This window comes from Pan paniscus, chromosome 8 (assembly GCF_029289425.2).
Source record: "Pan paniscus chromosome 8, NHGRI_mPanPan1-v2.0_pri, whole genome shotgun sequence".
NCBI lineage: Eukaryota > Metazoa > Chordata > Mammalia > Primates > Hominidae > Pan > Pan paniscus.
The window spans coordinates 83,578,523-83,591,769 of NC_073257.2; the positions used below are offsets into that span (position 1 = coordinate 83,578,523).

The window sequence follows — 13,247 nt, forward strand, 5'->3', positions numbered from 1 at the left end:
GTGCAGTGGCACGATCTCGGCTTACTGCAACCTCCGCCTCCTGGGTTCAAGCAATTCTCATGCCTCAGCCTCCTGAGTAGCTGGAATTACAGGGATGCATCACCAGGCCCAGCTAATTTTTGTATTTTTAGTAGAGATGGGGTTTCACCATGTTGGTCAGGCTGGTCTTGAACTCCTGACCTCAAGTGATCCACCCGCCTCAGCCTCCCAAAGTGTTGGGATTACAGATGCGAGCCACCACGCCTGGCCTCCAACACTTGTTTTATGTGTGTGTGTGTGTTATAATAGCCATTTTAGTGAGTATGAACTGGTATCTCATTGTGGTTTTGATTTATAGCTCCCTAATGGTAGTGATGGTGAGCATTGTTTCATGGGCTTATTGGCCATTTGTATATCTTCTTCTTTTTTTTTTAATCGAGATGGAGTCTCACTCCATTGCCCAGGCTGGAGTGCAGTGGCGCGATCTCAGCTCACTGCAACCTCCACCTCCCTGGTTCAAGCAATTCCCCTGCCTCAGCCTCCTGAGTAGCTGGGATTACAGGTGCACGCCACCAAGTTGGGCTAATTTTTTGTATTTTTAGTAGAGATGGGTTTTTACCATGTTGGCCAGACTGGTCTCAAACTCCTGACCTTGGGCAATCTGCCTGCCTTGGCCTCCCAAAGTGCTGGGATTACAGGCCTGAGCCACCACGCCTGGCTGGCCATTTGTATATCTTCTATGGAGAAATTTGCCTCCTTTCGAATTGGGTTGTTTGTTTTGAGTTTTAGGGTCTTTTGTATATTTTAGACATTAATCCCTTATCAGGCATGTGATTTGTAGATATTTTCTGTAGGTTGCGTTTTTACTCTGTTGATAGTGTCCTCTGATGCATAAAAGTTTTTCATTTTGATGAAGTCCAATTTATCGATTTTTTCCATTTCTTGCCTGTATTTTTGGTGTCATATCCATAGTGTTATCCGTCATTGTTATCTCGATAAAGCTGCACAGCAAAGCACCACAGCAGTCATTTATTCTTTCTTATGTGTCAGGGGTCAGCTGGAGGGAGGGTCAGCAAATCTAGGCTGGACGTGACTGAGCTTGACTCTAGGCTGTGCATGGGTTCTGTCTGCTCACTCTTCTGGGGCCAGGGGTCTGCATGGGGTGTGTTCTTCTCAAATTGAATGGCAGGAGCTCAATAGACAAGTCCCTCTGCACAAGGTGCATGCTCATGCTACTGTGGAGCTTGGGCAAAGTGAGTCTCACAGCCAAGCTCAGCATAAGAGGTGGGAGACCCCGCATGGGTGTGGACACATCATTCTTCTGAAGAGGAGTGAAGGGCTGGGATCGAGAATCTGATCAAGCCCAGTGATGGCCAAGGGGTGGGAATGAGCTGGCAGGTTTGAGGCTGAGAGGGGCTAGTGTGGCTGAAATACAGTGACCGGGGGCAGGGGGGAAAGTCGTATTTAGCGGGTGCATGGAAGATGTTCGTTAACTGAATTAATCAAAAGAAGGTATCGTGACTGACTGGCTGGATAGAGATGAATGTGCTGAGATGGGAAAGGCAAGGACTGGAAACTATTTAGGGAAGAAATCAGCTCACTGCCAGACCTGTTAAATTTTAGAGACACATGCTGGTGGGCAAATGGCTGTATGAGATGAAGTAGACTCTGCTTGCAAGGATCTGTGGGTCTTCTGGCAGCAGGAGGACAAGGGCATGGCCAGCTGTCCCACGCAGCAGAGATAGATGCCTCCAACAATGTAGTAAGGATGAGGACAACTCAGCTTCCTGTTCCAGCAGCGTTCCAAGGTGGCTTCATAGATGAAGGGCATTTGAGCTGTAAGGTGGGATGTGAAAGGTGGAGCTAGGGATGCTCCAGGTGGAGGGAGCCACTGGGTCAGGGCACAGGGAGAACACAGGGTGGGTGACTGGCAGTGACCCCAGTGAGGGGGTGGGTGCAGGTTTCAGCAACATGCCAGGCCTGAGCTGGGGTCTGTGGGCTGTTCCCCTGCTGGTGAGCCAGGGGATAGGAGGAAGCTGACTTTGATCACTCCATTCTTGTCCATGTGCCCAGCAGGGGCTGGGGATATGAGGATCAGGAGCCTCTGCTGTCTTTTTGGAACTCAAAAAAAAAAAAGTGAGAGCCCAGTGATGGCAAAGATGTGGGGAAACCGCTTTTTCCTCATTGTTGGTGGTGGAGGGGGTATAACTTGGTGCACCCTCTTTGGAGGGCAGTTTGCCAACAGCTATGAAAATATGAAAATTTCCTGCTTCTAAATGCACCACTACGCACAGACAGAGGAACAAAGATATTTGTCGTGGCTTTCTTCATCAAAGCAAAAGATTAAGAACAGCCTAGGCCGGGCACAGTGGCTCACGCCTGTAAGCCCAGCACTTTGGGAGGCCGAGGTGGGCGGATCATTTGAGGTCAGGAGTTCGAGACAACCTGACCAACATGATGAAATCCCGTCTCTACTAAAAATACAAAAATGTTAGCCTGGCCTGGTGGTGGGAGCCTGTACTCCCATGTACTCCCAGCTACTCGGGAGGCTGAGGCAGGAGAATCACTTGAACCTGGGAGGCAGAGGTTGCAGTGAGCCGAGATGGCGCCACTACACTCCAGCCTGGGTGACAGAAAAAAAACAAAAAAGAACAGCCTAAATGTCCACTGGCAGAGGACTGGTTAAAGGATGGTCCCCCATATAGAAGGACACCCTGTAGCTGCTAAAAAGAACAAGCAACTCTGTATGTACTGAAATGGAACAGTCCTCAGGATACATGGTCATGTAAAAAGCTAGGAGTCGGATAGCATGAGTACCACTCACATTTTCTTTAAAGAGAGGGAGGGGCCCATGTGCTAATATGAACATACAGAACTTCTGGAATGAGACCTTAAGCGTTGCCTCTGGGAAGGAGGTGTGGGGTGGGGAGACAGGAGACTCGCTTCCTGCTGTACACCCTTTCTTTTTAGTTATTTACTATGTCTGTACACTGCTCCCCAAAAGAATAAAGTAAAATAAATCTTTTGCTGTATGATGTTTTTAAGAGTCGGTGAGGGGAACTCAGAGACACCAGGCTTCATATGGGGGAGGCTGATGTCTGTGGCTCCCCACCCTGGGGGTCTCAGGTCATGCCCTGCCTTCCTGCCCCAGGCACCACTTCATGGAAGCTTCTGGGAGGGATCCAGGGGAGGGCGCAAGAACAGAATAGCCATGAGGTGGTCTTGTCTACTCTTTCCATCACAGCAGCCTCCCCGGCGGTGGCCTGGATAGTGTGGGCTTTGAAGCGTGATCATCGGTGACCTACAAGGGCTTGGCCATTAGCAGCCCTAATGGTGTCATCTGCAGGCGCCTTCTTGCACGCACGAACCTCTCTGTGTGTAGCAGTGGTGAATAATCCCCAAATTGTATTTGATTTCTGCAGCGCATTTCTGTATTTCTATTCAAAGTTGAGTGCATCTGATTTTATGGGAATTCATAACAGTTCAAACTAAATCGTGGCACCATGCTGTGAAAATCTCTCACTCCCGAGAAACTGAAACGCTGCCCAGATGTCCCCTCCTGCCCTTTTCCTTCCCCCTGCTCTATTCTCTCGTGTCCCCCCTGCCTGCTGGGCCAGGAGGCGTTGCCTGTTGGCAGGCAGCAGTGTGCCCTCTGCCCTTGTACCTCCTGACCGGGCTGCAGGGAGAGATGGGAGATGGTCACGGTGGGGGCCCTGCCCCGGGAGTTAGGCCCAGAACTGCCTATTTCCCAAAAGAGGGGAGTGTGCCTTGCTCCAGCAGAGACGTGGAATGTGCCTTTCCAGTCTAGGACACCAGGCTTCAACGGGCTTCCTCTTAGGTTTTTTTCTGGGATTCAGAGGTGTTTGGTGAAACCCCTACAGGTCATGGGGAGCTTTGCAAGGAACCTGGCTTCCTCCAACCTGGGCAAAGGAGTGGGGACAGGAAGGAGGGGCCCTCCAGGGTTGTGCAGTGGGGTGGGGGCATTTTGTGGATGCATCTCCTGGAGGGGGTGGCAGAACGCAATTGTGTGTGTGTGTGTGCACATGAGTGTGTTTGAGAATGTGTGTGTGCATGAGTGTGTTTGAGAGTGTGTGTGCATGAGTGTTTGAGAGTGTATGTGTGAGAGTGTGTGAATGTGTGGGTGTGTGTTTGAAAAAGTGTGTGTGCGGTGTGTGTGAGTGTGAGAGTCTGGGTGTGTGAGAGTGTGTGTGAGTTGTGTGGTGTGTGTTTGTGTGTGTGAGTGTGTGTGTGAGTGTGTGTTTGAGAGAGTGTGTGAGAGCATGTGAGTGTGTAGGTGTGTGTTTGAGAGAGTGTGTGTGTGCAGTGTGTGTGTGGGTGAGTGTGAGTGTGTGGGTGAGTGTGTGAGAGAGTGTGTGTGTGTGCTTTCAGGCACAAGCTTTTCTTTCACACTGTTGGTCCTCACCTGGGGAAAGGAGAACCTCAGTATGGGGCCAAGTGCCAGCGTTGGGCCTTGTCTCCGAGCCTGGGTTTTAGCCCATTCTGCTGCTCATGGCTGCCTGCAGGCAGAGCATAAGGGAGCCCTCCTGGTGATGGGAGCAATCCGACCTCCTCGCCGAGCGAGGAAAGACCCAGTGGGGCTGGACTCGGGATGGAGAGGCAGCGCCTCCCGAGCTGGGACCCACGGCCCAGGATAAAAGGAGCTCCATGTCCCTAGAAATGTCTGGTAGCAGCCCAGGGAGGGGTGTCAGCCAGAGGACCGCCGAGGACCCTCCCAGCTCCCAGAGTCTCCCCTGGTGTTTGCACCTGGGACTCTGGCCTTCAGGGAGGCTCAGGACAGTGCGGGAGAGAACATCTAATCAGGGTTGTCCATGTGTTCAGAGGCTGTGGCAAGATTTTGGTAGGGTGGACATAAATGAGGCCACTGATGTCAACACGTTGAATGCTTATTGCAGAAGATAGGCGGAATGCAGAAACTAGCTAGAAGACAATAAAACTTCCCATAACCTCACCACTCACACAACACCCTGGCTTCACTCCACAGTGCTGTATGCGCACACTCCCCTGCATACATTCACACACTAGGAATCCACACACCATCCCCTGTTGCTTCCTAGGGACATCCCACAGTTGAGCCAGTCCCCTTTTGGGTATCTATCATAAGTTACGCAGTAGTGGGCATCCCTGTGGCTTGGTGTCCACGTACAGCTATGGCAATTTCCTCAGCTGAGGTTCAGGAGGTGGAATTGCTGGGCCACAGGGTATATGCATTTTCAGGCTCTTTGGACAATTTTCAAAGACGGACTGATTCTCTGTCCAGTTGCCTCAGCTCAGGGGTTTGGGAGCCCTGCTGATCTTGCCCCTCTGGTGGCGGTAAGCACCACCTCCCTGCTGGTGGCTCCCACACTTCTGCTTCCAGCCCAGCCTGGACCTTGGCTGAGCATGTCCAGCTGCTGACCCACTGTTGCTACTTGGTTGTCAACAGCCATGCCAGACTCGCCATGTCTCAAATGAACTTCCGATCTTGTCCCTCAGCCAGCTCCACCTGCAGCCTCTCCTGTCCTAGCTAATGGCAATGCCATCCTCCCAGGTGCTTGGGCTCAATTCATTCTTGCACAGCCAGATCCCCACCAGCAGGAAACCCTCTCAGCTCTACTTTGAAACATGCCCAGAATCTGCCAGGTCCCACACCACCCCCCTGCCTGGAGCTCATCATCCCTGCCTGCATCCCTGCAGGAGCCTGGACACCAGTCTAGCCACTCCCACCCATGCCCCCTACAGTGTGTCCTCATCACAGCAGCCAGGGTGCTTCTTGAAAACTGGTTATTCATATCACGTGTTTCCTCACAATCAGTGGCCTACAAAGTGTCCATGATGGACCCTGAGATCTCTCTGCCCTCATCTCCTGCAACTCTTCCCGCTGTGCACCCCTTCCAGCCACGCTGGCCTCCTTGTGCTCCTCAAGCACACTAGGCATGCTCTTGCCTCAGGGCCTTTGCACAGGCCGATCCCTCTGCCTGGAAGGCATTCCTCCCAGATATCCACATGGCCCACTCTCCTGTGAGTGCATGCTCATATGTCACCTCCCCAGTGACCCTCAGCTGGTTCCTGCACTGCTCCTTCTTTCCCAGGGCACCTCACTCCCAACACTGGATGACTCACTCACCTGCTCTGTTGGGGTTGGTCTCTCCCAGGCAGTCTCAGCTCCCCCAGGGTGCGGGCTTTACCTTGTTCCTTTCTGTGTCCTTAAGCTCTAGCACAGTGCCTAGCACACAGTAGGGCATGTCAGGGCAGATGTGCGCAGTGTGGCCAGACCCAGCTGGATCCCCCACTGCCTGAAGCCTCACCTTGCAGCTCACTGGCTCTCTGTGGTATAAGACTTTGATTTGACTTGGTGGGGGGCAGGGGTGATTCCTATGTGGGTGACTCCATGGATGCTGTCACTGAACCACCTCTCAGAGCCTCCCCAGCCAGCCCTCAGCCCAGAGCTGGTCTGAGCAGCAGGTCTTCCTGGGTGATGACAGGAGAAGGTGGTTAATGTGGGCGGGGCTGCTGCTCTAAATCTGAGAAATTTGCAGTCAGCTTCTGCCAGGGACAAAGGTGTCAACCTTGAGGGGAAGGTGGTGGAGGGAAGCAGTAGCGGGTGAGGAGGGGGGAGACTTGCTCACCCCTGATGGAGCATGCATTCTCCTATTGCTACTGGTTCTAGGGGCAATGCGTGTGAGATGCCAACAGCCTGGGAGGGCAGATGAAACAAAAGCCCACCCACCACCCCAGCCATCTGCCTTCTTCTTGGCATGTGCAGCTTACCTCCTGCTGGCCCAGCATACCTTGGCTGTGAGCATGTTGGAATTCTCACTGGGCTCGCTGAGTAGATGCCACAGGGTCCTGCCCAGAGACTTCCTATCAGGCGCCTCTGCAGGACCCTCCCCTGGGTCACATGTCTGAGCTCAGCAAGGGTTGGGGCTGAGGCTGGGAGCCTGGCCATGATGGCCATCAGAATGGAGTTCAAATCCAGACTTGACACTTATTAGCTGTGTGACCTTGAGCAAGTTGTTTAGCCTCTCTGAGCCCCAGCATGTAGAATGCATTGTGTATCACAATGACTGGCATAGAACATAGACTCAGTAAATGTTAGAATTATGAATCTGATGTGTGGGTAGCTTGAACCCTGAAAACTGGGAGCCCTGGGATTTTTTTCTCTCCTGATGGCCCTGGGCAGTGACAGTCTGTTTCACTTATTTGACACCTAGCACTTGTTTCCAGTCACAGCCGTATGTTCTCATGGCCCTATGTCCTCCCACTGTGCCTGGCACAAAGTTTGGCATGAAGGAGAATGTTGGAAATTGGAGTCTGAGGGCTTTGGGGACTGGCTATGTGTCTTCTTAGGAGGAGGGCTCTAAGCCAGCACTTGAGAGATTTGAGGGCAGCTGGCTGTGGCCCTGCCCTTACCTCTGGAGCAGGTCTCTGGCACCTATCCCAGGTCCAAGCAGGAAGCCCAGCACAGAAGGGTGTGTCTGTGTTTCCTGATCCAGTGGGGAGACAGGATTGGTGGGAGCTCAGGCCGTATCCTAAGGGTGGGCCTGAGGATGGTGGAGGAAGCCACTTGGCTGTGCTGAATGGGAAGTGAGGAGGCCAGGAGGCTGGGGGAACAGCTATTGCACAGAGCAGAGTGAGGTCAGGCTCTCCCTGGGGACCCATGCTGCTCACCATGGCCCGGGTACTGAGGAATGCCAGCAGGCAAAGCAGCGTCCCTCACCACACTGAGGCTGGAGGTCAGGGCTTAGGAGTCTGTCTCTTCCCTCTGGCATCAGCCTCTGCTCTCTCTGGGCCTTGCTTTCCTTCCGTAGACAGAGGAGCCAGAGGAAGAAGATCTGGGACCTCAGGGAAAACCCAGCAGCAGGGTGGAGCCCTTCAGGCCCAGCTGCTTTGCTTTACCCTTTGGAGCCTGTGCCACCTTGACCTAGTGTCGGTGCCACCTCACCCTGTGGGGAGGATGGAGGCAGAGTCAGGTTGGAGCTGAGATGGTCCCTGCTTCCGAATGCTCTGGAGGCAGTCCCTGCCAATCCTGCAGAATTAGGGTTGTGTGCGTCTACCCCTGACTGATGGATCTGGGCACTGAGGCAGTCTGATCGCCTCCGATGGGGAAAGGAGAACAGGCACTTGAGAGGTTGGGGGCCCAGTGTGCCTGGCAGTGTTGGAGCCTGAGCCTGCACTGTGGAAAGCGAAAGGCATTATGCATGCATGTGTATGCAGGCGCTCACTTTTTGACAGACATTCACCCTGTGTTTTTTGTGTGATGCATATTGTGCTCCGTGAGGGAGGGGCCATGTCTTCCCCTCTTACAAAGTCAGGAAACGGGAACAGCAGCATGGTGTGATGGAAACATCAGGAGACTCTTGACTCAGGCAGACCTGGTCAATCCTAGAGTGACCTCTCTGAGCCTCAATGTCCTCGTCTGTAAAATGGGGACAAGAAGACCTACTTCACAGAAGTGTTTTGGAAGATTGAGTAAAAATAATACCCGTGAAAATCCTTGGCCTGTGGGATTGCCTAACAAGTGTTCATTTCCTTCCCTCCTTCCTTCCTTCCACCGCAAATTTCCTGCAGCACCCAGCAGAATGGTGTGCTCTCCTCAGCTATTTGTGGATGATGTTCTTAGCAGATGTTGTTTAATTCTCATAACATCTGGTTTGGAATGGCAGAGGGCTGGAGTTTTTTCTGTAGAAGATACTCACTCACTGTGAGATGTCAGATTGTCACTTAATTGCCCAATGCCTCGGTTTCTCCACTTGTAAATCAGGGATAACGCTAGTGCTGCTGGCTAGCTTCTTTGCAGGATATGATAGGGTAATGCAAGATAACAGATGGAAAGTGGTTTGAACGTTTAGAGAAAGGCATCTTGCTCAACCCCGCTAGTAGTTAGGGAAATGCAAATTAAAGCTGCAATGCTGTACCATTTTTCATGTGTCCGATTGGCAGCCATTTAAAAGAGAGATCACTTCCAGGTGGGCACATAGGCCCTCTCATATACTGCTGGTGGGACTGCGAATTGCCACAGCCTTTTCCAGAAGATAATATGGCAGCGTCTAGTAAAAGTTCACATACACACTCTGGGTTGTATTTAATTGACCCAGCACTCCCACTGTTGGAGAACCACACTGAAGAGCCAAATCCCAACACAATTATGTACAGAGAGATGTTCGCGGTGGCATTGCTTTTGGGGGCAGGAACCTGGAAACATCCAAATGCCCATCAGTAAGGGATGAAATCTCCATTAGGAAACATCCATACCATGAGCTATTATTATCTCCTAAAAAGAAAGAGGCAATTCTAAGCAATGTTGGCCTGGAGTGCTGTCTGTGGGATTTCTTGATGTGCGAAAAGCAAGTTTCTTGTATGTAGAGGGTAACTCCATTATTCTCAAAGTAAACAGTAGCCTCACGGCTCTGTACATGTGTGTAATGGGAACATATTTCTTGGGTGCAGAGAAAGGCCTGGTAGGATGCATGCCAGCCCTTGCCTGCCCACTCTGGCCATGGTCATGTTTGACTCACAAAGTATTCCTTACAAATTGAGTTATTTGCCAACATTTAAAAATTGAATTCATGTGAAAAGCCTGGTTTCTAGTTTTTCATTGAGAAAAATCAGAAGCTCCGCCACACTGGGCCCACATTCCCTCTTGGCTGAAACACATCAGCAGCTGCCACTTTTCAACAGAGAGCATGTGGACTCCAACTGGCCATCATCCCCACCCACCCAGCAACACCCTCATCTAAATTCCCTGCTGGCCTTGTAAGCATTTCAGTTTGCAACCCCTGTAATAGGCTGTTAATATTCAGAAACTCAAGGCAGTGGAAACACAGGGATAGGATGTGTAGGGGGAAGAGTTGCCTCTTATTATTCAAATACATCTTAGAATCTTTTGTGTTTCGTCATGCATGGTGGCTCACGCCTGTAATCCCAGCACTTTGGGAGGCTGAGCCGGGTGGATCACTTGAGTTCAGGAGTTTGAGACCAGCCTGACCAACATGGTGAAACCCCGTCTCTACTCAAAATACAAAAAAATGAGCCAAGTGTGGTGGCACGCACCTGTAATCCCAGCTACTCGGGGGGCTGAGGCAGGAGAATCACTTGAATCCAGGAGGTGGAGGTTGCAGTGAGCCGAGATCACCCCACTGCACTCCAGCCTGGGTGACAGAGTGAGATTCTGTCTCAAACAAAAAAAAAAAAAGAAAGAAAGAAAGAAAGAAAAAAAAGAAAAAGGAAAAGAATCTTTTATTCTTCAAATGACTGTCTCATACTTTGTAATTAGGATGTTTTAAGTATAATATTAGAAGGAAAGCAAAAGGGGACTGTTGTATGTCGTGTTGGTCAGGAACATCTGGTAGGGTCACCTCATTGTTCACTGAGGACATGGGCTGAGAGGGATTGAGGCCCCTCCAAGTCCAGAATTAAGGGGTCCACGCTCTCAGCTCTTTCTTAATCCCTCACCCCTATATCTTGGCAGAGATGTGGAAGTCTCTCCAAAAATCCTTTCCTCCAGCTCTATTCACTGCCCTGTGTCTTTCCTGGTCACTTATTGACAAGAGAGATAGGACACCAGCTTGGGTCTTGATGCTGGCTCTGCTCTCTAGTTGGAGGTCTCTGAACAAATTGTCTGATGGCTCTAAGCCTACTTTGTGAGCCAGGGAGATGAACACGCCCCAGGCCAGATGCACAGTAGGTATGCACTGAAGGGTAATGTGTGTGAGTCTGGCCCTGCACTACCAGAGCAGACAGTTCCGTAGGAGGTTAGGATTCCTGGTTGGTGAGTGTGGTCCCCCTGGTGTCACTGCTGGGCTCTAGGGAGGCCTGCTCCTGAGCCGCTGGAGGACCAGGGCCCTGATGGAATGGGACCAGAGTGGGGACTGTTGCCATATGGGAGAGAGCTGTCTACCCTCCCAGCCACCCTTAGAAATAGGATCTGGTCTTTCAGAACCTCTGTCAACTGAGCCCCCGATCTCACTAGAGCTTAGCTCTGGGCCCTTCAAAATTCAGCTTTAGCCTCCACAGACTTGCTGTGAGGTCCTGGGCAGGTTGCCTCCCCTCTCTGTGCCTCTTTGGACACCATGGCCTGCTGCATCCCTTCATATACAAGGTTATGGGATAATATGGTGAATATAAAAAATAAAAAAAAACAGGAAGAGATATGCTCATTGGGCACTGGTGGTGGGATTGGGCTTGTTGGACTTGCCAAGACCCCTGTTAGACCGCTGTCTTCCCGGTCAGTGCCTATCTCCTCAATGCTGTCCTCAGGATAACCAGGCTCTGTCACTCTTGGGGGATGTGGTCCTGGAGGCTGAAGGCAGCAGCCCCTGCCTCCATCTACTGGGCCTAGAATATGTCACTCTTTGCCCAGAGTCCCCTCGCAGGACAGCCAGTCCCCCATGAGGGCAAAGAGGACCCGATAGGCCCCAGCCTCACCCAGTGACTCACAGGCCACTGTGCTATACCCAGGATAGGACAATGTTAAAACCAAATGATACAGACCCTCTCCTTTCTCCCATATGCTCCTAAACCCTCCATCTGAGTTGATTCCTTCTCCTCCCTTCCCAGCCCCAGTTCTCTCTGGAGCTGCAGAGGTGGGAGGGGCTGAGGAGCAGACCCTCTGCCACCCAGGAAGCTTCTCACCCTCTTCTCTTTCTTTATGTCCCCAGGAGCCATGGGGTGCCATGTTGCCACCAGCTGCCACGTGGCCTGGCTTTTGGTGCTGATCTCTGGATGCTGGGGTAAGTCCAGTCCTCCCCGTGTCTATCCCATGGGCAGCCTCTGCACGGGAGGCCAGGCTGGAGGGTGTTGGGGCTGGTGGTTCATCTTTGTGCTCTGGGACTCTGGAGACACTGTCTTACTGTGTGACTGAGGCACATACTTCCCTCTCTGGGCCTCAGTTGCCTTCTGCAGCTCTCACAGGGCTGAAAATACCAGCTGTCCCCAAAGCCTGGGACACAAGAGGGAATGGGAGGAGCCTTGAGAAATACTTGAGCTCTAAGGGAAGGAGGCACCTGTGACCGTGAACCGTCCTCCTCCTGGGGTGCAGGGACTGGCCACAGCTCTATTCAGTTCCACGGCTGTGTTCTGAGCACCTACTGTTTGCACTGTGTGTGACCTACTGCACCCAGCTCTGAGGGAATGGAGGAAATAACTCATTCTCAAGAAGCTCAGAGCCTGGCAGGGGGGAAAGACACATGCAGGATTTCCTATACTGCAGGGTGAATAGAGTGGTAATGAAAGATGGGCGCGGCTCCAGGGATGTCCGTCGGAAGAAAAGATGAATTGGGCCTGAGGCGACAGGAGAAACCCAGCCAGAAGGGTCAGCATTTGATCTGGGCTGTGAAGACCAAGAAGTAGTTTTAAACTAGGTGAGCAGGAAGAAAGGCGTCCTGCTGGAGGGCATAGTCTGAGCAAAGGTATGGCAGCCAGGAGCCTTCCCCTCTGCCCTCCTTTCCTGGCCTTCCAGCAGCCAGCTCAGAGTGCCAGCTCCAGAGCCCATGGAGGAGGGTAGGAGAGGCCTGGGCATTTGCTTCTTGCTTGGCCCCTGGACAGCAGGTGGTGGGGAGCAAAGCAGCCCTGGGCTGCACTGAAGGCAGGCCAGGAGAGCAGGCATGCCTGATGTGGCATCCCCCAGGGCCATGGCATCCCCAGAGAAGAGCCGTGGGCATGGTGTACCTGGTGACACACGCAAACACATTCCTGTGGGGGGCCAGCTCCTTCTCCCCTCCAGGGAGCCAGGCGGAGTCTCTGGAGGCTGCTGCAGCCTCGTGCTTGTTGGAGTGTTGCTAGCGTCCTGCAGCCTGAGTATCCCTCGAGGATTCCCTCTCCTTGCCTCCATGTTTGAAGGGATCCCTACTGGAATCCCCCCTGTGATGGGAAGCTCACTCCCATCCAGGCAGCCCAGGAGTACAGCACAGTCTCAAAGACTCTCAGAGTGCAAGGGAGCCTCAGGCGCTTTTTTAACTCCCAGCTCATTTTACAGAGGAGACACCGAACCCTGGAGAAGCTACTGGCCCAAGGCTGTACAAAGCAGGGGTCTGTTATCCTCCATGGGGGCTTCTGTCAGGATATCACCCCCCTCACCCCGCTCCCCCCTGCCTCATGTGGGAGGCTTCAATCGGGGCTCCTGAGAGCAGCCCTGGCCTCCATGTTCACTGCACGGTGGGAGTCAGGACACTTTCTTCAGCCTCCCCGGGGACTCTGCCACCTGGGATCCACCCTCCTCCCCCATTCTGTTCCACTCACTTTCTTCATCCGTTAAAAAGAAATACATTTGG

The 13,247-nt window shown here is 52.3% G+C and overlaps 1 protein-coding gene across 1 annotated transcript in view; it reads left to right on the plus strand.

Annotated features, from left to right (window-relative positions):
• LOC129392945 (cadherin-23-like) overlaps window positions 1-13,247 on the plus strand; it is a 336,485-nt gene that overhangs the window by 31,312 nt on the left and 291,926 nt on the right. Inside the window, exon 2 of the mRNA XM_055092951.2 lies at window positions 11,637-11,708. Within this exon, the coding sequence (XP_054948926.1) occupies window positions 11,642-11,708 (67 nt within the window). The 5' untranslated portion in view covers window positions 11,637-11,641. The remainder of the gene's footprint in view (window positions 1-11,636; window positions 11,709-13,247) is intronic.